We start from the raw sequence: 26,168 nt of genomic DNA, 5'->3' as shown, positions 1-26,168 counted from the left end.
ACGAAGATTCAAAGCACTCTGTTCCTGCTTCATGGCTTGCAATGCCTGGCTCTCGACCGGTTAACGGCATCTCCCAGCATCCTCAAAGTACTCAGATTAATGACCTCACATTCACCCAACTGTGACTGTCATACCAAACCGGCCAACGTAGAGACTCGGCTTGTTTGGTTTTCACCCACACGGGGTGGGAAAAACTAGGCTTTGTAAGACGACAGAAGTTGAGAGCTTCATTATTCAGTTTCTGGGGAGGATTTGTCGTGCGGAAGTTGCACTTTGCCAACAATCCATTATCAGTTCCACTCAGGAAGGACATGTTTCCTCAGATTTTGGAAAGATATTAAACCAGTGCGGGAGCAGATCTAGTTGGTGGCCCCCACGGCATCCCCTCTCTCTCTGTCAGGCAGGTGTGTAAACCACAGATCTCTGTCATCAGCAGCTATGTGGACACCTGCAGTGGTGATGCAGGGTGGGGGGAATCCGGAGGGACAGTGGGTTTTCCCCAAATGAGTCAAAGAGCTAAGAGAAAGCTTTAATTGTTCACATACAGCTGTGCACAGGGGAAATGGCTGTTCAGCAGTGAGAGCAGGAGGGAGAGGATCTGGCTCACCTCTGACCGCAGCACATCTAAAGTTTCTGACAGAAGCACCTATCAACATGTAATCAAACCTTAGATGCCTTCCACATCAGCCAAATGTATTCACTTGTTGATTTAATGATGCTTGCTCTTCCCTGGTTAACCCTGGTATCAGGCAAACTCTGTTACATTACATTTATTTCCATCCATCCATTTTATAACCGCCTAATCCAGATCAGGGTCACGGTGGCAACAGAGCAAGCAGAGCACCCCAGACGTTCCTCTCCCCAGCATCTTCCGCCAAATCATTCCCGTTGATCCCAAGGTGAACCCAGGCCAGCCGGTGTATATAATCCTTTCAGCATGTCCTAGGTCTGCCCCTGGGTCTCCTCCCCAGTGGCCATGGAGGCATTCTTGTAATAAGTGCATGTGTGGAACTGTTCAAGGTACAGAGAGGTTGAGATAATATGGATATCAAACATGTGTACTAAGAGATTATGTCTGTTTTGAGCTTTCCATGTCAACAGGTGAGGCCAGGTGGCGAATACAAGAGTTTGGATTCATGAATCCCCCACCCCCATCCTATGATGGGCAGTAGGTGTATGTCCAAAGCCACATACTATTCAGAAATGCACAGATGATGTGTTGTAAACATATTCGGATCCTTCTGTTGGCTGAATAGATAGAAATACAGGTAGTGTTGTTACTGCACACCCCTAATGGGCAGAAATACCATGCACTGCCAATCACTTGTTTGAACATTTCAGGAGACTGCTCAATAGGAAAGCTCTACAATTTCTTAGGATTGGTGACTCACCATCTCAACTTTGGTGTCTCAGTGTACCACCACCATGAAATAGATCATTGTTATCTCTAGTGCTGGATTTAATCAGAACAATACAATTTTTGGGGGGAATCGCCAAAGATCTCATAGTTAACTCACAATTTTATCGTTGTTTCGTCTGATACCTAATGTCGAGCTTTGTGGTTCATCCAGGCTTCTCAGCTGGTCATGATTTTGAGCTTTCTCTACTACATTCATCACCAGGATTTCTTTGAAGGATCACAGGAGCATGTGACCATCATCAGGTGAATCACAGTTTCCATGTCACAGAAAAATCTACGCAATATAAAATGCTAACTTGAGTTTCGTTGTTTTTTGTTGCTTATCTACAAGGTACTCTTGTCAGATGGCCTAGAAGTACTGCTACATGAATGGAATTTTAAACACAACTGATATCATTCTCTATAGCTCTGGACTAATAAGAACAAGGCAGAAACAAGCGGAGGAGCACCTTGTAACTTTGCCAGAAAACAAATTATTGACCACAGGTGCATCCTAGTGTTTTCAGGTGAATGAATATGCATTTTCTCAAGAGTACAGAAAATACACTCCTGGGCTCCTGGTTGGCACATGCTGCTAAGGCTCTTTTCATAGCTCACTGACATCAAATCAAATCTGAGTTGTGCCACCGTTTGTATTACTGCCAGGAGTCCTACGCTGAGATATACAGTGAGTTCTACGGTGAGTGCATATTTGGCTGCAGCACAAACAACAGCGAACATTTTGGACATTTTTGAAATGTGTACTGCAGATGTTGTTTTATGTGGCAAATGTGTGTATGAGTTACATACACAAAATTCATACACCATACATGAGACACATGTGCGCTACTAAATGTCCCCTGAAATTCAAACAATACTTTCTAAGAAAATTGTCAAATAAGAATTGGTTGCCATGGCAAATAACATTTATTTACAGTGATCAGCAGTGTAATCAGTCGTTTCCGATCAAAGGGAAAAAGATGAATTTTTCAGATTTAATCAAGTGGAAAATATATGTTCTTGATTGGAAAAAAAACTACAGTTATCACTGGCAACCTTTATTACACTATATTATATTTATGCTTTCTATTTCACATAACGCATGTGGTATATATGACTACCATGCCATATGTGTGGCATATGTTCAAATAGGACTGAATACCATGATATATGAAGTCAAAATGGAATAAATGAAATAATTTGGAATATTTCCTATGAAAAGACATGAACTCCTAATATGAAGTGTGATTGTTTCAGAAATATCCAGTGACTCAGTCAATGATCCAAAAGCACTGCCCCAGCAGAAGTTTGAACATGCAATATTGAGATTACAGTTCCTATACTGTATGTATGTCATTCAGCTATTGTTAGGACCCCCAGATAGTCTCCCCTTGTTTTCTTGCAGCTAGAGGTCATGGTAGCCTCTTTGTCAAGTCTTTTCAAACAATGATCCCATTTGCACCACTGCAGTAATGTAAGTTGATAAGGTAAGTGGTACCAATTAAGCACAGATGATGACCTACAGCGATGTTTACAAGCGACACTGAAGTATCAAATTCAGTTTGATTACTTACTATTGTGAACATCATATGGAATTTTTAAATGTTGTACAGGGACATATTTGTACAGGTTTTGTTTGAAGCAACGGGAAATTTGTGAAAATGTGAGCAGTTATATTACATTTAACTTTCACAAAAAAGTTAAATAAAAAAAATTAATGATTCAACTAATTAACTATTAATAGTCTTCAATCAAGACCTGAAGAAGAATCAGGTGTCGTATTGCTGGGGTAAAACAAAAACCTGCTTCATATGGGTGCATTTATCTTATTACTCCAGTGATACTCAATCCTGGTCCTGATGAACCACAGAGTTTTCTGGTTTTTGTTTCTCCTGAAGATCAACAACTGATCCAGAACCAAGAATTAACTGCGTAATGAACGGCTTTAACTGATCTATTTCTGTGCTGCTCATGTGCTGAGTAACAGTGAACGCCAGCAGACTCTTTGGATCTCCAGGACCAGGAGTGCGGACCTCTAGAGTGAAGATATGCTTTTCGCAATATTTAACCTTCCATCCATGTTCACTTTTTTCCCTAACTATACCCATATTAGTTGAATTAATTGCTTAAATTTTTTATTTTTTAAAAGAAATGTCTCAAATATAAAATCAATTGTATGAATAGTTGCTTTATTGTACCATTGGAGTGCCTATGGGGACCCCTGGAGGATAACCATTGAAATACAAGTTTAAATCCCTCCAGTTCACATGGAGGAGACAAACTGGTGGTCCTAACTATTGTACTGTAACCTGATGTGTCGTGTACTTCTGCATGAAACATTTTAATTTTGTAAAATGCAGCACTTTTGCCCTAATTTCTTCCATTTATTATTATAAAAAGTTATTCCTGCCTTAAATAATGTCTATGATTGTGCCCCCTACTAACTGCAACTAAAAATGACCATGTAGGCTATGCAATAATTTTTTGTTAAAGAGACTATTATTATGATTGAACTCTGTGACTGTCTGGGTGTTTATAAATTCCATTGAGTGCTTTTGACTGAATGACACCCCAAGGTCATTATTTTCCAGTGGAAAAGGGTGGGCGGGGTATGTCTCTGAGACAATCATACAAGTTCAGAGACATTATGTTCCTCTGCGTGTCTTTGTTTCAAACCGCCAAATCTAATCAGTCATCCCTGAAGCTCCATTCGTTTCCCCAGGAAGCCTTTGCCTCATGTCACCTCCGACATAATAATGGGAGGATAGAATGACACATCAGTGGAGGAAGTAAATCAATATGCATATATTCTTGGTAATAGACATGCCAGGGATTCTTCAAAGCAGACACCATCATGCAGGAAGTTTGTGTTTAGCTGGAATAAATGAAGTGCCACTCATTACAAATCCAAGCAGTCTGCATTTCCTAGAGTCAAATTAAAGAAATCTTACCTGAGTGCCAACAGAGCTTTTCTTTTATCATTTTTCGTTTAAGCTGACACTGGAAAAAGCAAGAAGGACTATTTTTATGTAGGGAGCAAAACTGAAAGAATTCTGCCAAATACTTGAAGCTATGTCTTATCAAACAGCATTAAATATTCAAGGAGTCATGATATTTTTAGTTTAGTTTAGTTTAGTTTATTTGACAATTATTAAAATACATGTTACAGCAAGTCATGCATCCTAAAATTATCAAGGACAGCACAAAAAGTCACAGACTTATTTCCATTGTGGTCCTTGGTCTCAGCACATAATATATACATAAACATTATTATCATTACCCTAAATCATTCAAAGTCAAACTAAACAAAATACAACATTGTTAATAAAATATCTTACAAAATGTACAGATCTTATATACACTAAAAACAGGAACCCTCCCTCCACTGTCAGTCCCCTGAATTTACTCTTGGAATTTTTCTAGGAGGCATTTCCTAACAGGCACCTTAAAACTATATAGGTTTAAGCCCTGTTTGATGGTCAAAGGCAACTCATTCCACTCTTGTGCTCCTGTCTGAGCAAATGAGCATTGCCCCATCTTTGTTCTACACCTTAGAGGATGCAGGTTTGCTATGCTAGATCTAGTTCTGTGGCTCTGTGATTCCCTAACACTAGGAAAATAGTTGCTAAGATATTTGGGTGCCCTGTGATTGATTATTTTGTGCACCATGTTGAGCCTAAGCTGGGCTACTCTGGCCTCAACTGGTAACCAGTTGAGCTCCCGAAAATGGCTCCTCCCAACATGATCACGAGGGCCTAGGCCCATCACAACCCTGATTAGCTTATTCTGGTGACACCTGTAGTTTCTTCTTTAATGAAACTGACAGCCCCCCAAACCAGGCTACACTAGCATAATCAAAATGGCACTGCACTAGTCTGTTAGCAAGTAGTCTAAGGTTTTCCCTGTCAAGCAGATTGGCCTTTCTAGCCAAAAACTTGGCGCAGGCGTTTACTTTACCCAGCACTTGTAAGGCCATTTCATCCCCCCCAAGACTGTCATCCAGCATACAGCCCAGGTACTTCACTGCTGTTTTTGCTGCTATGACCTCTATGTCCCTAATTCTACTTTGAGTCCAGGAGCCTTCTTTAATCTGGGCTTAGATCCAAACAAAATAGACTCAGTTTTACCTAAGTGAAGTGAGAGCCTGTTGTCAGACAGCCAATTGCTAACCTTAGAGAGCACCTCTCCTAGCATTCTTTGGAGCGTACTCAAATCCTTATGTGAGATGAGCAGGGCTGAATCGTCTGCAAATAAAAACAAATTACAAGAACATGCATCTCTCACAACATTTATGTACAGTAAAAATAGCAATGGTCCTAAAACACTTCCTTGCGGCACCCCACAGATTATTGGTTTGGCATCCGACATAGAGCCATTTACCTCTACTCTCTGGTCCCTGTCTGTCAGATATGAGGCAATCCACTTGACGGCTGTATCATTTAGTCCCAGAGCATTCAACTTATTAAGCAGTAGGCCATGATTTACTGTGTCAAAGGCTTTTTGAAGATCAAGTAAGACCATTCCACACAGTTTCCCTTCATCCATCTCCTTTCTAATAAAATCAGTTAGATAAAGGAGGCATGAGTCTGTAGAACATGACTTCCTAAACCCTGACTGGAATTCATATAGAAGATTTTCCTTGCCAACATATTCCGATACCCGCTTGTGCACCACTCTTTCTAAAATCTTAGATGTAACACTCAAGATACTGGCCTGTAATTACCAGGTTCAAATCTTTTCCCTTTTCTGTACAAGGGAATAATCTTTGCATGTTTAGTGCCACTTGGTACAATGTCTTGCTCCAGGGAGAGGTTCATTAGATGTGTAACACAGGGAGCTATTTCCTGCGCCCCATCTCTTAAAAACTTAAAAACAGAAATGTTGTCCAGGCCAGTGGCTTTTGCTATATTGAGCTCGGCCAACATTTTGGCTACCTTCTCAACTGACACTTTGGTCAAAGCAAACGAACTGGCCAGTACCCCTCGGCTGGAATAAAACCTCTGAATAAACTCATCTCCATATACTCCTGTCTTAGGGGGCAATGCATCAACAAGCTTATTGGCTGCTGAGGTAAAGAAGGCATTGAATTCATTGGCCACCTGCGCTTTATCAAATTCTATCTTATCATTGATATCTAGGCCAATATTGGGCTTGCCACTGTTAGCTTTGCCCCCACAACCCATGTCTTTCAGAGTTTTCCATAGCTTTTTAGGTTCATTTTTGTTTTCCTTTATTAGATTCATGTAGTACTCCCTTTTTTGCTACCTTAATCCTTCTTTGAGCTTCATTTCTGAATTTTTTTATATATATCAGCATCTGCTTGCTCATGAGATTTCTTAAACTTCAGCAAGGCCTCCTCCCTTTGCTTAATAGCATTTAAAATCTCTGCGTTAAGCCACGGGCTTGATCTCTGCTTTAACCTAACTTGCTTATATGGAGCCATAGTATTCACTACCTGAAGGAAACGGTCATGATACCGGTATAACAAATAACATTCACAGCCAACATGGATCAATAACCACTGGGGTTATCAGTCTGCCAAGTGGATCATATAATAGTTAAACAAAGCAGGTATTCACCCCATCCATCACTTGTTTCTTTTTTGGGTGTGGAGTTGGGGGGAAGGGGGGGGGGTAAAGTGGTGCCTAATTCTTCAGAGGGACACCTTCAATTAAGCCTGGTAAAAAGAGCCCATTCGTGCTCACAGACATTTTATGCTGTAGTCAGCTCCCCTTTATTAAAGAGGATCCAGATGCAAGCCAGACCTCAGGCCGTGTCCCACTCCGGACAGCGTGCAACCCAAACCCCAGCGGCTTCATTAAAGAGCCAGGGCTGACACATAAAAGCCTGCCCTGGAGCAAGCCATTACCCCCTCTGCTCTTCCTCAGAGCGACCGGAATACCCCTGCGTGCTGCTGACCACAACAAAGGGCCTGGGGAGGGACCGGGGTTTCCATGTGAACTGGGGGGGGGCGAGTGGTCAAGGGGGGTTGGAGTTTCAGCTGCAGTGGTTTTGTATCATGATAAAGGGACAGGTGGTGATATTGTTATGGTTATGATTATTGTATGATTATTGTAATTGTATGATTACTCTGCACGATTGAAGAAACTGCAGGTGAGCTTTGCCCTCTAGCCATCCACCTCACACACGCACACACACACACACACAAACATGTTAATAAATGGCCCAAAGTCACACCGTGCCCATTTATTACATTTACTTTAGTGTGGATTTCAAAAGAAGATGATGCTTATTCTGGACAAAAGCATTAAATGCAAGTAATATGGGTGCCAGCCCTTACCACCCGATCTCAAGGCACCTTAGGCCTAATTCTTTTGTGGAAGATATGTGGTTTTCAGATGCCACACAGGCCTGTAGGAACCTGTGGACCACAGCACTTTCAGCAGACACTGATAACGTCTTGCTACATAAACACAAAATGACCGGGACCAATCAGATGTTTGGTTTCCTTGGGTTTTCTCGTAGTTTCATGAGTTTGTTATGTTTTCTTGCTTTTTTTCATTTTTGTCTTTGATTGTTCTTGTCTTTTAATATAAACATTACGTTATAAACGTTATTCATACAAGTGAAGTTTGTGGTTAAGGAACTTATTCTGTTCATAGTAAGTGGATGGTATTACGCTTGTTACAGTATGAAGTGATCTCTATGCTGAAGTGGGTTACTTACCACCCCTTGGCCCCTCCCAGCCCCCAATTCACAAACTTTGGAATGAGGCCTGGGGTCTATCCTGTCTGCCTCTGCCCACTTCCTCTTAGAAGGACTCACTTGTCATTTTGATAAATTATCGGGGGCTCCATCGTCTGCGTTTGCGTGCCTGGTGACTGATTGGAGTGCACTTTGTGCATTTTCCAGACACACACTGTGGCGCCAAAAGCAAGATGTTTAGCCATCCCCATCATGGTAAAAACAAAGAGGTCAGGCATTCTCACCAACTACATGAGCCCTGGAGCGAGGTCGGCCATCAGCGGCTAATCACCTGTGAAATTAATATTGCACAGGGTGTCTCTTAATACGCCTTTTCTCTTGAAAAGAGCCTTGAGAATATATTCTGTTCATTACATTTTTACAATGATATGTATATTTTTGGCCAGTAAACAGCAAGATGCAGCAGATGTGTTATATGATGACTCCCTGGAGCTCTGTAACACTGGCTGTCTCTCTCTCTCCTGCTCCACACAAAGAAAATGGCATCCCGTTGAGTCAGCTCTCTACGGAGACGTTAACCATAAACCGCAAAGGTTCATTTTGAAAGAAAACATCCAGATAACCACAGGGGGTTTTACGTCTCACCAAAATTAACCCCCTTTGGTGAAACCACAGAATGACTTTGATTGTCCATCCATTTTACTGCTCTCAATCTTTAATAATTACAGACTGCACAGAAAAAAAACTGTTGTCAAAGAATGTTTCACCAGGAAGTAAATCTGTGTACTCACAAAGAAAGGCCTGAACCTGGCAGGCTTTGTAAGGGAACGGAGAATTGTGCGCTAACACACTCACTCACTCACTCACTCACTCACTCACTCACTCACTCACTCACTCACTCACTCACTCACTCACTCACTCACTCACTCACTCACTCACTCACTCACTCACAAAAATATATAAACAAATATGCATGCATACAGAACCAGTAATATGGTTTATTTTTTCGTGAAGCAAGACATTTGTGATTGACAAATCTGTGAAAAGAAGTATTGGATAAAATATGGGATATTGGTTTTAAAAAGTAAGTACTGCATGACATGTTCAGTACCATAATCATTAAATAAAAATGCATTATCAATTATGCTGATTGCTGTTAGATTGACATATGGTTACATCTCCAGTGACATCACCATTATACACCAGTTCAGATTACCTAGAAATTTAATTATCTACCATTGCTATAATGTTATTATCTGTATAATATACAAGCAAACATCTGAATTTTTTTTTTTGGAAACTCATTGTGCCTTCATAAATGGTATTTGCCAGAACAACAACAGTTTGATCAACAAACTTGTTTAGAGTACAAGATAAAAATGTCAAAATGTCATTGCACTTGGCTCATATATAATTTGATCCAGGTGGGAAGTAAAAAATGGGCAGCTTTTGCACTTAAACATGTATTAAAGTGTTAGCCCTCCATTAATTGTAAAATCATGGTTTGACATAAATCTCCAAACCAGTCATTTTTCAGTATGAACATGTGTTCCCTAGGCGCCCTCTAGTGGTGATAATAACTAGAAATTTAACTCTCCCTTTGGTTTAAGGAATTTCCCTTCAAGCTTTTGTTATATTTCACCGTTATTAGGAATATTAAATGCAATATTTGCTTGTATTCTCATATAATCATGTAATCATATAGTTGGGAACAAAAGCAAGGCATTATTTGGAATAAATTCTTCCTGGCTAATTGGCTTGGAGTGACAAATGTCCTCAATGTACGGTATTTCCTAATCGTTTCATATCAGTCTAGTCTCATTGCTCCAAATGGTGGCAAAATTGAGTATAGACAAGTTATTGAATATTTCCAAGCCTTCTGAACAGTGCAGTTTTGCTCTCTCCAAATTGTTTTTGAGGTCACATAAACAATATTAAAACCCGTTGAGAAGACAACCTTCTTAGCACAAAAAAAAGGTAGTTGGTAGGGTTGGAACAATGGGGAGATATGTTTTAGGCTAGGTTAATCACACGTGTACTCTTACTGTTTGCTGCCAGTTGTGCTGCGACAGTAACAGTGACGATACCCATTTCTCGGTCCACTGCTGTGCTGTACTTGTCTGTTTTATTTCCTCATAAAATGGGGATTGAAGTCATTCATTAAAATGTGAATGCTTAGTCTTGTTCTATGGCACACATTAAAATACCAATTAATTTGACTCTAAAAGAGTCCAATAGGGGCCATACGTACTGTGCAAGAGTCGATTTAGCACTGACCATTTTACTATGTAGTGCAAACCTTTTGTTCTTTGTTTTTATGTGATATAGCTTTTCATAGCAAGTCATTTGGCATTTTTTTCTGACTACAACTGCTCTAATGTTAATGTTTGCAAGTTCCACCCACCCCACTCTCAGGTCCCTGCCCCATCCCACACAATCCAGTACAAGGAATCATGCCTCATTGTGCAGATGGCCACGCCCGCAGCTGGTGCGACGGCTGGCTCCACTGTGGGGCATGTATTAGGCCGTGTCATTACTGGAGCATTCAGTGAAGTGGGAGTAGTGCCCCTGAACCAGTAAAACCCACAAGGTCATTTCAGGTGAATGATTCAGGTGATATAAAACCACTGGACAGTGTGGTTTGTTTCTCGCCAAGACAAAAAAAAAAAAAAAAAAAAAAAAAACTCTTAATTGAAATAGAAGCTTGAGAGCTAAAGGCTCAGGTTCAGGTGTGTTAAAAACATAAATGGCATATTGAATGACTCAAGGAAGCTTCCAGAAAGGTAAGTAATTGTACTTCATTAAAAGGATTAAACCAAATTGATTTTATTTGTATACACTTTTTACAGAAAAGTATAACAAAGACACTTCACAGACTAACAGAAGGGCAAAAAAGGGAGGGGGGGGGGGGGGGGAACCAGGCCTGAGCACCCAAATAGCAAGCACATGGGTTAAAAAAACCTCTCCAGTGGGGAGAAAAATTATCAAACGGTGTAGAGAAAAAACTCCCCAATGGGAGAAGCTAGAGGGCTGATGGAGTCAGGCTCAAGTGCTCTTGGGGTTGGCCAGGGTTGGGCAGGGCATTGATGTCATTGGTGTCCCCCCAGGAGCCTCCCACAGGTCCCTGCCACTGCCAGGTGAGGCAGTTCCTGGACTGTGCCACCACCCAAACTGACCTCCACTGGTATGACAGCTTCAATGAGGCCCTCAAGCGGTGCAAGAATTCTTATGGTAAATATTTCAACTTCTGCCATCATGGTCAGCAAGTCATCTAATTATTGTACTGCAAAAACAACGTCTTTTAAATGTGGTTCCTTAACCATACAATTCAGTGGGCATTTAAATGAAGTGGATAAACCTCTTAGATGAGAACAGAGTATTATAATAATAATAATAATAATAGTTATTATTATTATTATCATTATTATTATTATTATTATTATTATTATCTAAATTTCAGTTATAATGGTCAGCGAGTTCAATATAGTTTCCCTCTGGCTTCAAACCTCTGCATTTGTTGAATTATTTTTCAGCCCACAGAGAGAGATGCAATAGGGCATTTTGGTGCTTGTATGAGGCTTCAGTTGTTTTGTAGTCAGCCACAATATATAAAAAATGGCTTGGTCTTTGCTTGAAAGCTACCAGTAATAAATTGGGAGGAACAATGCAGCTGTTTATAGGCATTTTGTTCTATATAAAAAGTACCGTATAAATGAATAAAGTTGACTTATATTTGAACAACAATGGTGTGACAGGGTTGTGTGGATTAAATATATATTTGAGTTCATGTGACATGTAGGATGTTCTGAACCTATTTTTCCTGTTCATTCACATCAAATAGTTAAAGTGTTTGTCCTATTTCAAGTCTAGGCTGTTATCCAATATTTATAGTCCAGCCTCTCAACAGAAATTTCTGTAAGTATTCAAACTAACCTACATTTCACCTTAAAATAGTCTGGGTCCGTTGAAAACATACACACTGAAATACTTTCTTTTTTTCTTCTTCTTTTTTTAAACAAAGAAAGCAAAACATTCCTTTAAGGCAGAAATACTTTTGGTCAAGACCTCAAAATCATCCAACTGTAGTTCACTGTTATCTTGTAGGCATAAGTCATATGTAATATACTAAATATCTAAATGTGGAATGTGGAGGCTGATGACCAGCCTAACCTCAAAGAATTTAAGGTAATTGCTAAAATCTCACACCACATGTTTTCGAAATGGGGAGTGGGTCCAAGATGGGGGAAATGTCTATCCTGCTGGTGTTATTTCCATCACAATATGGGAGTCTTTTCAATCTAACCACAGTATGCTTTGACCTTAAGTTTGAATGGGAAATTAAACGTTCTTATCAATTTAAACGTTTGAGTGATCAGAAATGAATGAAATGCAATGTGATTCGAAATGAGTCGATTATTATCCAGTAGGCCTACAGAATTAGCCTAAAATAAATTACATTGGTTTTTTTGTGACATAGAAAGCTTTATGATTTTCCCTGTTGCCGATTATTTTAAGGGGAAATTAATTTAATTGCCACCGTGATTAATTGTTCTGTATGAAATGTCTAGTCCCACGCAGTTCTGCTGGAACAGTTCTCAGTTATACGACATCCGCCCACTGTTCATCTTTGCTGACTAGAAAACAATAGCGAGAGACAGTTGGGTAGGCTACTTGCAGCAGTACTGTGCTTGCAAGACAAGAAAAACTCGGACGCGTAAATGAGGCGTCTGAATTTCCCCCCTATACGTCAATTGGCAAACGGCAGTATATTCATGGCGCCAATTCATCTTTGTGCCATTAAGTTTACAACATAGTTTCTGATGTGCAAAACTGCGCGTTAAAATTCACTTCGATACTTAAACATAGGCCTACACAAAAGCTCTTCTCATGTTCCTATCCCATCGACTAACTGAAGAATTCCTACTTGACGCTCAGCGTTAAAGCTATATGTTTACCTTCGTCCCATAGCCAGTAGCCTCGATGTCTTTCTGTGTATTAATTATGCAATATGCCTTGTAGTCTTTTAACGACACAGTTATAACAAGTGATGTGATTCACAGTATGCTTGCATACTGGTCACTGTCCTAAGTACAAAAGATCAACATTTAATCGGAACTTTGTAGGAGGAGCTTTTCCATGGCTAAACGAGTGTACGCTGGACAGAGGAGCCATACAGAAGACAGTTCCTTTGGTTCGGCCGTGCGAGCATAACTTCTGGTCCAAAATGCCGCTCGAATTGTTCCTTGATTTACACTCTCAACCATGTCGCTCCGTCTTTATGTTTGCCAAGAAAAATAACATTGCGTTTGAATTCAAGAAAATCGACCTGGCTGCAGGTAGGTCACAAATAAGCTTGCAGAATCCGTGTGTACTCTCAATTCAGCTAGCAATATTTTTTTGAATGTTGCGCTGCTGAATGTGACTGAGAGGACGGAAATTACTGATCAAAGTAAAAAAAATAAAATAAAAAAAACAGAAAAAGAAAGAAAAAAGATGTTTCTGTTTAACTGAAAAAAATTAAGGTAGCAGCAGAGAGTGAATAACGTCTCTTTTTAAGATATATGAATGTTATTGGCTGGAGCCGTAACCAGGCAGTGCCCGATATCCGATATTTGTTATATTCCGATGTATTTTCGACTGAATTTGGGCGGGGGTTCAGTGTAAATATTAATACATTTTAGTTTATTAAATTAGTACGGAAATACGAATAGTCACGTATATGCAATAAAGCCTCTAAAGTTCTCAAGGAACTTGCACAAAGCGGAAAGCGAATCCTCGTTTACATGGGCCTAGCTGACTTAATTTCTGTACCGCCTTGCAACAGCTGTGCAGTGACATTATTCAGTCCAGTCCACTGCTGACAATAATAGGCTACTTACATAAGCCTATATATATGTATTTCAGGGCGCCATTATGTTTGGGACAAATGGCTTCACGTGTTGCTGACTAATCCAATGTGTTCATTGCTGTGTAAGAGTAAGACAGCTTTCAGTATCTGGTCTTGATTCAATTAGGCTATTGCAGCGCTCTTTCCAGAGCGACTACAAACTTTGCATGCACTGTTAAGGTACCATTTATACAGCTGAAATAGTGAAAACAATGCAGGTATACCTGCTCAGGTACAAACGCAGGTCCTTACCGGGAATCGAACCTGGGACTTTCGTTACAAGACACAGTTCTTACCACTGTGCCAAGGCCTGTCCCTAGACGTTCTACACTCCGTTCTAGACTTTGGATGGCCCTTGGAGTATGTTATTGGTGTTTGTCAGCATAAGAACCAGAGTTGTGCTAGTGCGAATGAAAGTTAAGGAAGCCATTACAAGGCTGAGAACTGTGAAAAAACAGTCAGACACAAACCTTAGGCTTACCAAAATCACCTGGTTGGAACATCGTTAAGGAAAAAAGTCTGGTGGCCACAGTATTGCAAGGCCTGGTAGGCTAAGATGAATTTTACAGTTTATGACTGAAGGCCAGCCTGGATATAGATGGTGCATCTTTTTTGTATCAGCATTAAGTAAGCTAAGTTCTTGTCCTACGTTTCTTATATTCCAGACTATAAGCTTATTTCATAATCTGTCAACTTGTAAATTTGCACATTGGCTCCTGAATTATACATGCATCTAAGATTATCAGCGTGTTTATATAAAATTTGTTCATATTATATACTATTTTATATCTGTATATTCTAATTCATATATTTTATTTATCCTTATTATCTGTTTATTTGGGGCTGCACGATGGTCCCGGCCGGGGCTTTCTGTGTAGTTACATTTAATTATTTATTTTAATCATTTGAATTAGTTATTGATTTTATTTAATATACCCTGCTTTTTATTTGACTGATTTTACTGAATTAGTAAAATTCCATTATTATCCTCTGCCTTTCATTTATTTTGTTTTAAATTTTTCATTCATTTTTAACTTTTAAAAATGTCAGATACGTTTCATTTGATCTAGTTTTAATTACTACAAAACAATAGTCCCTGCGTCACAATCATCTCACCCTGCTGATATGCTTCCACTCACTTCTCCTTCTGCGTGCAACAGCTGTATACGACTGAGCCAAAAAATTACCTGGAACAGAGAATATCTGTCCGATACAGTATCAGAGCAGCTCCCTGACTCCTTGGCTGCCCCAGCTGCTACTACCACTGGAGAGTACTGTCCCCTGCCCAGTAGATAAATGGACCTTACAGGGAGCAAAGCCCAAAGCTCTGGTCTGCTCCCCTCCACCTCTGCCAGAACCACAGTCTGAGGCTTGAGGGGATAAATGCAGAGGCTGGTGCTCCTCTTGTCACCACTCACCCTCCACCGCAGGGCCCAGAACACAACAACAAATTTGCTATTCCGGAGGAGCTGGAGGATGCCCCCCTGGCTGGATCTCTCCCCTCACCTCCAGCTCCCTTGTCGCTGATGGCTGTAGAAAGTAGATGTGGTGGCAGGCTCTCTTCCCATCACCCCTCCATGCCCCGGTAGCTGCTGCTGACCAGCAGACTCACCATCCTGGATGAGTTGGAGGGCTCCTCCCTACCTGGATGCCCTCCTCCCCCTCCGCCTCCTGTGCAGCCTTTGCCACCAACAGCTGCATAGTCTAAAATATCATAAGAATCAGGTAACTGGACAGGGAGCACAGTGAAGTTGCTACAACAAGTATCACTACCATCATGTAGTCATTTATATGGAGCCAAGTAAAGATGCAAGATAACTATCTAACAAGATTTTATCATGTATGATTTTTTTGTGTCCCGTGGGCTGGATTTTTTATTTGTGACTGAGACTTGACTAAATTTATGTGAATTGAGCCCTTTGACTGAACATTCTGCCACTGATTGCAATTTTTCAGCTCCTCCAGGACTGCTCGTTGAGGTGGGGGACTAGCATCCATATTTAAAAGCTTTTTCCAGTATTGTCTATTGACCATCAGCGAATACTCCAGGTTCAAGGTGCAGCTAATTAAAGTGGAATTGTGTAACCCGGTGCTTTGTACTGTGGTGTATAGACCACCTAAACCGACAAGGACTTTATTTAAAGAATTTGCTGATTTTTTGACTGCAACTATGCCTAGATGGGATAGAGTTTTGATTCTTGGTGATTTTAATGTTCATGTTTGCTGTCCCACTAAACCTCTGGTTTAGATTTTTTTTTTTAAACATCTTGTTGACTTGTTAAATCTTGTTCAGTCTGTCAGCAGCCCTATGCATGAACGTGGTCACACATGTGATCTTGTTTTGGCTTTCCTGTCTGTCTTGTTGAAATATGTAACCCTTGTCTGTCTGATCACAGGCCAGTTGTGTTTGATGTCACTTTGCCATGTCAAATTTTCAGACTTTGTATCCCTGGTCATTGCTCTCGCTCCATTAACTCTTCCACTGCCAGTCCGTTCTCTAATGTCTCCATAGTTACTCCCCGACCTGCACTATTGAGACTCCCCCTCCTCACCTGAGTGTGGAGGAATTGCCCACTCTATTTAATTCCACATTCAACATTCTTGAATCTGTGGCCCCTCTTAAAACCGGGTGGCTCAAAATCAGACCTGAGCCCTGGCTCTCGTAAAACTGCAAGACAAAGTATTTCTCTGATATTAGCTCTAAGAATTGTTATATTGAATACATCAATGGCTGGATGGCACATGACAGTGAGGCTGAGATTGTTCTATTTGGCTCCACAAACTTCATCAGTGATGTCTCAGGCCACCTAGGGCCACTTTCGTATATAAAATTAACGTAAATTATTGAATTGTGCGGCAGTAACTTGGCCTTTTTTGCTTGAGACTAAAGTCACAAACACTGTAGACTGCAATGCTATTAGAAGAAATTCAGTAAGAAGAAGAAAACATACATGGCAAACATTTCCTTTTCTGGCATTAAATTTAAACATATCTTGAATGTTCCTAAACCAATCATTTGAGTAACTTACAGTTATTTAAAAAGAAAAAAAAACATTTAAAAGTTTTCCATTTATATCAAGTTTCGAAGTATACATGCCTATGGGCTATGTTTATTCACAACAGTCAATTGATTTCCTACAGGCAGAAGTTGCCAAATGTGCACTTTGAACTTTGGAAGATTGTATTGCATAAAGAGTATACAGGGTCTGCTCAGGGGAAGAGGAGCTTTACTTCAATGCATACCTTTGAAAAGTGACTAAATGACACATTTAAATTATTTTGCCATGGGACTTTCTTTTAAATCAGGGGGGCTTTTATTTCTTTTCAAGTCTATTGTACCAAAGCAATCTGGGGAGTTATGTCATCGTTCTGGAATGGCTAGTTTTATTGACTCCAGCAATCTCTGAAGAGTGTTACCAGGTTCATATGTGTGCCTGTTTTCTGTCCTGTTCTCCAGTTGCATCAGTAACTCAGAGAGCATGGAACTGATGACCTCATGACGAATGCAAAGCAATGCTTCAGTTGGTTAACCCCCTCCTCACCTCTGCTATTGCTGAAAGGGAGGCATGTGTGCTTCCGCAAGCAGGATATGGAGGTCTTATTTGGCCCACTTTCTGGGAAGAGATCAGGGGGAATTGATATGTGGGTGGGGTGCCTTGGGGCATTCATGTCAGACTTCCACATAACTATATTCATTCATGATGGAGCTGATTCTTATTAAATCTATCAACCCACACATCAACTTTTTGGTCATTCCATTTGACCTGATTTGTCATATTTGACCAGTTGAAGCCAGACTGACTACAAAAAAGCTCTACTTTGTATTCTTTAGGCCAACATTATGGAGAAGAGTTTGGGAAGATCAGTATTCTGAGGAAGGTCCCTGTAATGAGAGATGAAGAATTCATTCTCGCAGAGAGGTAAGAACTAGGCTCTACGCTAACAAGTTTTCCAAGGAACACATTTGCTCGTAAGTTCAAAAATTTAGGAGCGCTCTAATGCATCCCAATTAGTAGATGTATTCCTAAATACTTTTTTCCAGTTAGCACACACAAATTTTCAGGAGCAAGTGCTCCTAAAATGAGAGCATTGTGGTGTCCTGTAAGAACCCCGTGATTTATGATTTTATTGTGACAGATTGTAAAGCCCTTTAATTCATCTTACTCCCTTCTCCTGCAGCATTGCAATCCTGAAGTATCTGGCAGAGAAATTCAGAACCCCGGATCATTGGTACCCAGCTGACCTACAGAAGCGAGCCCGTGTAAATGAATACCTGTCCTGGCAGCACACAGCAATAAGGACCCATGGTTCAAAGGTCTTCTGGTTCCGGGTAAACTTTAGGAGTCTTTCTGGGAGCGTTTCGGACTTGTGTGTTTTTTGTTTGCCTGCTGTGAGTTTGCTTTCGCAAGAGCAGACATCAGCAGAATTTGAGTCAACACACTGGAAGTGCATATTTACATTATGGGAAATGTTTACATACCATATAATGTGCAATCCCATACATGTATGTGTAGATTTTATTTTGTAAATAAACAGCCCTTTTTTGTATGGAGTCTACTCAGCTTAGTTATGACTGACCAGTGATAAGCAACTGCCACGTATATTTGTTTTAAAGTGATCCTGTAATTTTAATAGAATGCAAAAAACATTGCCCATTCAGGAATTCCATGTCAGAAAGTGTAACTGCTATCTGATGTCCATGATAGCACAATTCACCAAGAGGATAAGGTGCCTTATGATCCACTTTATGCAGAGATGGAGGTACTTGTTGCACAACATGGCAAGTGAAAAAATGAACAATAATGAAGTCCTGTTAAATGCTTGAGGAGGAATGAAGTAACATAGTTACTCTGTCAGGCCATGGTTCCCATCATAACGGGGGCTGAAGTTCCCAAAGAGAAGATGGACTCTGCAATGGAAGACCTCAACACATCTTTGAAGCTGTTTGAAGAGAAATTTCTCCAGGACAGACCCTTCATTGTTGGAGACCAGATCTCACTAGCGGACCTGGTGGCTCATGTGGAGATCATGCAGGTAATGTTGGGGGCTGGGGGGTAATTCAGATGTTCCAGACTATATAATTAATCATACTTTGGGTATTGGATACATCAAAGAGGCTGTAAAGCAAAAGGCTAGCAAAATAAGTCATTTTTGTAGAAGTGAAGAATGTATAACAATCACAGATCAGAGATAATGCCTAGCAATGTAGGCCCTCTGTAAACAGAAAAACGACAGATTCGCCATTGTCACACAATCTATTGTAGCATTTGCCTTAATGGACAGCAATAGAAAAAAACATTTTGGAGAACACCTCAAAAGTGATACGTTCTGATACGATTTCTTTTACGTCGTTTTATTGCTTCAAAACAAAACGTGAAAGTAAAATGTGTCCAGGCATGAGAGGAAATAGCAAACAAAACATTTTTTCAGAAGGCTGTCTTGGTAAGTGGCATTGAGCATTAACAATTAGTTTTGCCTGAGGTCTGCTCTCCATTCTATATTTCTTTTACCCTGGCAGTCTTGCAACACTCCACTTTGATTACCCCATGCTTGGAGTAGCCAAGGTGCATGAAGGTTTGGGTTGTTTACTTTAAGTTATATATGTGTGTCTGTGCCAGGATGCGTGCGTATGCGTGTGTTATGGCATGTTTGTTACTAATTCATGTATACATTGCAGCCTGTTGGGACTGGCGTGGATGTATTCAAAGACAGACCTAAGCTGCGAGCCTGGAGCGACCGTGTGAAGACGGAAATGGGTGAGGCTCTTTTTGATGAGGCTCACAGCATCATAATGAACGTGCACAACCTGCCTCAGACCTTCCAGGACAACGGCATGCTGGAGTTTCTCAAACCCAAGATCCAGAAAATGTTCAACTGATATGAACTTGACAGAATGCAACCTCACCCAATGCTTTAAAACATGCTTTAATTCCACTGAATCAGTTTATATCGAAGTAAATCTTTTGTCATGCTAAAGTAAATGCTTTATACCCAGAATGTTATTATAATTCTTGATGTATTGGTTTACATGGTGGGGATGCACCCTGCTTAGTTGTGTTGTTCCTGAACAGATACACTGTCACTGTATTTTGATATGGAAAATTTTGTAAAATCAGATGATAAATAAAGAATGCCAGTTTCAGTCAAACTGGTTGTTTCTGCAGGAGTCAGAGTTTTTTCATGTTTCAGAGGACGTTAACAAGCACAGGGTAAGAATTTGTCATACAATAGGTGTACAGAACAAACCTGGCTAGATTAGAATGCAGTAAGGCTAGATGAACTATTCCTTCTTTGCTCAAAGAGTTCTGTGTCATGTTAGGCATTACACTGTAAAATTCTGAGTAGAAATCTAGATCATTTGATATTCAATTTGCATTCCATTTAAGATTTGAAGATGAAAAATAGCCTTTAACAAAAATGTAGAGCACTGTTCTTGTGTGTGAATGGGCCCCATTGTGGTATAGAATCTGGGGTATGCTGGGGCTGACTGTGGCTGGCAGACTTGCAGGGCAAAACAGATTGGCCCTGGGATCACCCAAAAATGTGAGAGTGTCAGTGGGCCAGGATGACAGTCTCTCAATATGCAGCAGTGACCAACGCTGGTTGTTTGGGCACCAGCAAGTCCACCTGTTCGGCTGCAAATGAAGTGTCTTCCTCTGACTTGTATTGGCGCAAACAGACTTGCAAACTGCAGTGTGATAAGAAACAGTAACCGACATCACATGCTTCGGAGAACACTTCTGTCTGGACTGACCTGAATCGATAGCACTTCTTGTGGCAATGAGCACTGATAAAAATATGATTGGGCTATTTGTAGACAACCACAAGGCTCCCAAGTTAAAGTGCAACTTAACTGTGGTTAACAGCACATAGTATTTACAAATGTGGCAATTGGTGGTAACATCTTACTAGAATAACATTCATAAAAAATTCTGCCCTAGAAACAACTGTATTGTTCAGTATTCATGGAAAGAGACCAAGAATCATGACCAGCAGTTTGCACACATGTATAGTCTGACTGATACATGTGTAAGATGTGAGAAGAATGTGTAAAACACATTTGTAAAAACACATTTGGGAACCATAGTGGGCTATATTTGGTCCTAGGGCAGTGAAAGTATTTTATGCACATCTGCAATACACATGTACAAGGCAATTAAATGTTCCAGATCTTAGCAAAATCAGACAATAGTGTCAAGAAACATAAAAGGAAGGAAAACTGGAAAGTGACTGAAAACTGTACACGATCAAAACAAGAGACTTTCAGATGTTACGACTTGAAAGAATAATAGCCAAGATGCTATTTTTCAGACAGGGTACGAAAGGCAATCTTGAGAAAACAAACTTACTAAATAGGAAAATACTCATTTTCTTCTTATCTACATTGAGATTTTTAAAATTACTTACTTTTCTCTGAATTTTAAAACGACGTAGCACAATGTACGTTCACAATGACCAAGTTCAGAATGACTATGTCTGCTTTTTTCTGTGTTAGTACCATGTCCAGATCTCCCCTGAAGGACCTCAGACATTTACCCAGCAGCAGCAGCAGCAAACAGACATTAGTTTCTCTTTTGTTTGTTTGTTTAATAGTGTCAAAAGAATACCCATTGCCAGGCAAAAAAAGGACAAATTCCAAGCAAATAGCTCAAATGGAAACTTGCCCGGGGTCCATCTGGCAAGAAAGATTAAAAATATGACCACCATAGTCAGGTACACCCCAACCATGGACACGGTCATCCTGCACACCATTAGGTAGGAGTCAGTGCCCTGAACCTGGTTCTCATTCTTCTTCATGCGAAGTGTGTGATGACAGAGGTGGGCCACAAGTCTCAGGGAAGTGGGCAGCATGACGAGCACAGGGACAGGGCAGAGGAAGCCCATGAGAACATAAAGGTACAGGGTTCCGTCAATCCAGGCAGGGAGGACGAGTCGCAGGTTGGTTGCATTTCTGGTCCCATTAGCAGTGGTGCCGTTGGATGACGGCAGCTGAAAGAACAGGGTGGGGAGGCAGGCTACAAAGGAGAACAGCACAGTTAGCAAGAGGGCTGTGGTGATGAAGAAGGAAATGTTGTTCTTTAACTTGCAAAGGAGAGCACTGGAGGTGCTGACGATCTTCACACAGTAGAAGGTACTCAGCCAAGCGATGGACCAGAAGCTGACGCAGATGCTCTGTAACCAAATGAAAGCTGTAGTTCTGAGGAATGGCAAGCAATTTACTGAAAATAGAAGGTCTGCCCAAAATAAGAACAGGATAGCGGACATGGAGAGCTCCAGGAACACGTTGCTGATGGAGATGCAGGAGATGATCAGGCCCACAGGCTGATGAGATCCTCTGCTCTTCCACTGGTGTAGGACATTTACTGCTAGATTACAGATGTTCCACAGAACCGTGATCACCACCAGAAAAAACAATGCACACATCTGAGCAACATGAGCACCGAGACTCATGGTTTGTCTGTGACAGCAGTGAATAGTACCCAGTCTGATAGACACTGCACGTCCTATAAGAGACAAGCGTTCATGCAAATACTTGGACACGAGTCACTGAGACAGTCTGCAACCTTGTGTTTTTTCTGAAACTGAAAATTCATGCCAAGAGCAGAGATGGTCTGTTGGAAGTATGAAAAACACCGACATTGTGGTCGGACCTGTATGGAAAATTAGGACTGGGGCTGCTGTTTGTGAGTTGCTCTTTGGCATTAAATGAGAGTGTGTTGTTGGGAGTTCCATTGGCTCACAGACTGTGAGTGTTTGGTTGACAGGTATGTGAATTGTGATGAATGCAACCTGGGTTACAGGTGGTTATATACCAAGGGATTGGTAAGGTCCAGGTTATCATGAGGAACAGGGAGATATATTTAAAGTGATTTTATTTGAGTGGATCAACAATTTCTTCCTATTTACAGGGATAAAAGGGATGAGAAGGTAGTACAGTATTTATAAGGAATTCTTATAGTACCTCATACACTGCTGTACATATGAACAAATTAATTGTATAGTATTTATTCACAATTAAAAATGTTAATATCAGTTTTTTAATTGTGCCAGTACTTCTGTCTTTGAATAGAGCTGTCCCGGGACACCCACCACAGGAAATAGTTTCAACTGAAAATAAGATCGAACTTATGAAGACTTTTTATTAATTTTATGAAGAATAATCAGACAATATTCATAAGAACAAAATCTTGCAGCATAATGTCACAGTACTTTCAGGCTTGCCAGGTACACGGCCAATTTGCATACCATCAGGAAGGAGTCGGCACCCTGGAACTGGCTCTCATTCCTCCTCATGGCCAGCGTGTGATGGCTGAGGCAGGCCACAGGTCTCAGGGAAGTCGGTAGGATGACCAGCAGAGGATGAAAAGGAGGATGGAAGTGTAGAGCCTGCTCTCAGCCCAGGCAGGCAGGCTAGGTACTCAGATGGCAATGCAGGTTGCGTGCTGAGTCTCATTAGCAGTGGTACTGTTGCCTGGAGTAAGGTGAAGGAAGAAGGGGAAGCATATGGCAAAAGAGCACAGCATGGCCAGCAGGAGGGCTGCCTTGATGAGGGAGGACATGCTCCTCTTCAGCTTACGGAAGAGAGCACCAGAGACACTGACAATCTGCACTGAGTAGAAGACACTCAGCGAGGCCATGGACCAGAAGCTCACATGGCTGCACTGTAGCCAGTTCACTCTCACAGATTTGAGGAAAGGATGAACCTCTGACCAACAAAACATTTCAGCCCATACTGAAGATACCAGACCGAACATGGAGAACTCCAAGAACACAGTGCTGATGGTGAATAAAGAGATTTTCAGGCCCAGAGTAAGAGGAGCCACCGGTCTCCCACAGGTTACAGTGAGATTGGAGGTATTCCATAGGACACCAACAGCCACTAGGGCAGGCACGAAAATTACAGCACAAATTCCAGCACGAAAATATGACAGAAGCAAAGCAAAAATGCACCAGGCATGACTGCTCTTCCCATGAAAATACTTAATAGATGACTGGCATATCTCAAAGAACATTTACATGAGGTCATTGAAATTTTTATGAGGGTATGATTTTTATTTTTTGACTGCTGAATTTGAAAACACAAATGAGATGTAGTTTTGTCCATTACAGTCTGGCCGATATGCCAAACACCCATTAACTGGACATTATGTGCTGAATTAACAAGCAGGGGATAAAAAAAAATACTGCAACACTACCCAGAATTTGCTTCACTTCTTCAACATCCTATTAATTTAAGTGGAAACTGCCTTTCGGCTTTCTTACACATGACTCATGTATCCAGTCTTATCATAATTTCCCATTGAGGAAAAGGATAACACAGCCTGAAGGAGTGGAAGGGATGATAAATGACCATGTGATTGAGCACTGGAATCATGTGGGAAATCATGCAGTCAGCCAAAGGGGAAGGAAGCACAGCTCTGACCTTTGGAGAGACATACAGAGTGTGCTTAGGACAAGAGGCAGTTGTATATTCAAAAGCTCTGTGATTTTTGAGTGGTGCTTGAAATGCAAGAGGTTGCCTCCCAGACAGGTGACTGCTTTTGTACCCTTGAGCACTTAATCTGAAGTGCTTTCGAAAACAAGTCAGTAACATCAGTAAATATCCAGGTTTGATTTCCAAGTGGGAAATGTACGCATAACCTTTACTGTTTGGTGTTGATAAAATTAAAAATTTGAACTGATGAAATTACTTATTTTCTTAACAGACAATCTTATTGTGAATAATAAATACATATAAAACATCCTCAAAGCGTTTAGAGAGAGTTAAGCAGTGCTAAAGGTTATATATCGAATTAATCAAATATTAACACACTCAAATTCTGCATGACATCCACAAGGAAATCTGTGTAATATTCATAAACTCTGGAGAGCTTCAATCACCTAAATCTTTCATGTTCAATTCAGGCTGTATTAACTTCATAACCAGTTTGTGCAACTCTACTGAAAATCAGTTGGTGGCAATCGCCCAATGTTAGTGGGAATGTCATGACCAGCCCGCAAGACAAATCTTTCCATTTGAATAATCTGCAACCACCTTTTCTGAATGCATACAATTTACCATTTATTTATACTGTATATATAATTTAGAAGCCATACTGTTCGACATTCACCTCATTCTACATCATTCATAAAAAAGATAACACCTTCAGATTTGCAAGAATTCAAGACTCCAGAGGCAAGATCTACTTAAAATCAGTTATAGCTCATTACCCATGACTTCTTAAAGAATCTCAGTATGTGTCTCAGTAAATGCTATGTAAACTCCGGTCCTTGTGGGAGAATACATATCCGTTAAAAGGTCATTTTGCATGGACATGCAAAGAAGGCAATTTGCTTTCCAGCATCTGGTGTGAATAAAGTCCAGAGTATCCTTTGTATAAATTATACTTTCCTCCTATATAATCTGACATTTGGTCATATATTTCTGAGGAAAGGTAGTGATTATTCTTTCTTTTGTCAAATGGAAATGATGTCATAATTCTTGCCTTAAGAAGTGCTGAGACGTATTTCACTATTTAAATACAAAAAAGGAAAAATTTCCATTCAGCCAAATGAGTTGGCTTAAAGCAAACTTTAGTTGGTGCATTTTGTTTGTTACCATTTCAGGTCATTTAACTTGCAAACTCCTTCTGCATTCTTCAACATAAGCCAAAGTATTATATGGACTGTAATGGCCACTGTATACACAAAAGTGTTTCCTCTGGAAAAAGTAATTCTGTCTAGGTATATGGCCAAAACCCTTTTAGTTCATCAATGCTTTATTACTGTATGTAACATTCCTCAGTAGAATGCTTCCTTAATGTTGAGGCCAGCTTGTTTTTGTTCTAGTACTGCCAGCTCACTGAATTCCATTTGAATGCTCATCTATATAAGTTCATTAGATCTTTATATTGAATCTGCTACATTATTGTGAAAAAGAATGGTATCATTTGCAAACACATTGTGTTTATATAAAAGTGTTAGTAACACCTATTCACATGGCAGTTAAGCTATTAATTAAGCATTTCAGCAACTTACACTCATCCTTGAACAGTTCAAGGCTTCAAATGCAGAAAGTAATAGGCTAAATTCAGATCTACCAGTGAATTACAATACAGTAATTAGCATAAATGCTGGTTAAACGGTGTCAATTCCTTCTCATTATTCAATTAACAGCTGGACCAAAATTCTTTGAATCACTCAACTGGAATTAAAAACTGTAATTACAAAATGTGC

The 26,168-nt window shown here is 40.4% G+C and overlaps 2 protein-coding genes across 2 annotated transcripts; one reads left to right on the top strand and one right to left on the bottom strand.

The window, feature by feature from the left end:
• The first annotated feature begins 13,201 nt into the window (after positions 1 to 13,201).
• On the top strand, positions 13,202 to 20,100 carry gstt1a (glutathione S-transferase theta 1a). Its single transcript, XM_064354232.1, has 5 exons — positions 13,202 to 13,401; positions 17,785 to 17,872; positions 18,132 to 18,282; positions 18,810 to 18,986; positions 19,630 to 20,100. The coding sequence occupies exons 1-5, from the start codon at positions 13,290 to 13,292 to the stop codon at positions 19,828 to 19,830; spliced, it is 729 nt and encodes a 242-aa protein (XP_064210302.1). The 5' UTR covers positions 13,202 to 13,289; the 3' UTR covers positions 19,831 to 20,100.
• A 1,245-nt stretch (positions 20,101 to 21,345) lies between these two features.
• Positions 21,346 to 22,403, bottom strand: LOC135233716 (taste receptor type 2 member 40). The gene has a single exon (XM_064297514.1). The coding sequence runs from the start codon at positions 22,401 to 22,403 to the stop codon at positions 21,477 to 21,479; it is 927 nt and encodes a 308-aa protein (XP_064153584.1). The 3' UTR covers positions 21,346 to 21,476.
• Positions 22,404 to 26,168: the final 3,765 nt, after the last annotated feature.

This window comes from Anguilla rostrata, chromosome 10 (assembly GCF_018555375.3).
Source record: "Anguilla rostrata isolate EN2019 chromosome 10, ASM1855537v3, whole genome shotgun sequence".
Taxonomy (NCBI): Eukaryota; Metazoa; Chordata; class Actinopteri; order Anguilliformes; family Anguillidae; genus Anguilla; species Anguilla rostrata.
The sequence above is the reverse complement of the archived record's forward strand: the minus strand, read 5'-3'. Positions and strand labels throughout refer to the sequence as shown.

Excerpts from the sequence above, each read along its gene's own strand:
- LOC135233716 (XM_064297514.1), bottom strand. The coding sequence starts at position 22,403 with ATGAGTCTCGGTGCTCATGTTGCTCAGATGTGTGCATTGTTTTTTCTG.
- gstt1a (XM_064354232.1), top strand. The coding sequence starts at position 13,290 with ATGCCGCTCGAATTGTTCCTTGATTTACACTCTCAACCATGTCGCTCC. Across the intron at positions 13,402-17,784 it reads GAAAATCGACCTGGCTGCAG|GCCAACATTATGGAGAAGAG; the intron begins GTAGGTCACAAA and ends TGTATTCTTTAG. Across the intron at positions 18,283-18,809 it reads CAAAGGTCTTCTGGTTCCGG|GCCATGGTTCCCATCATAAC; the intron begins GTAAACTTTAGG and ends TTACTCTGTCAG.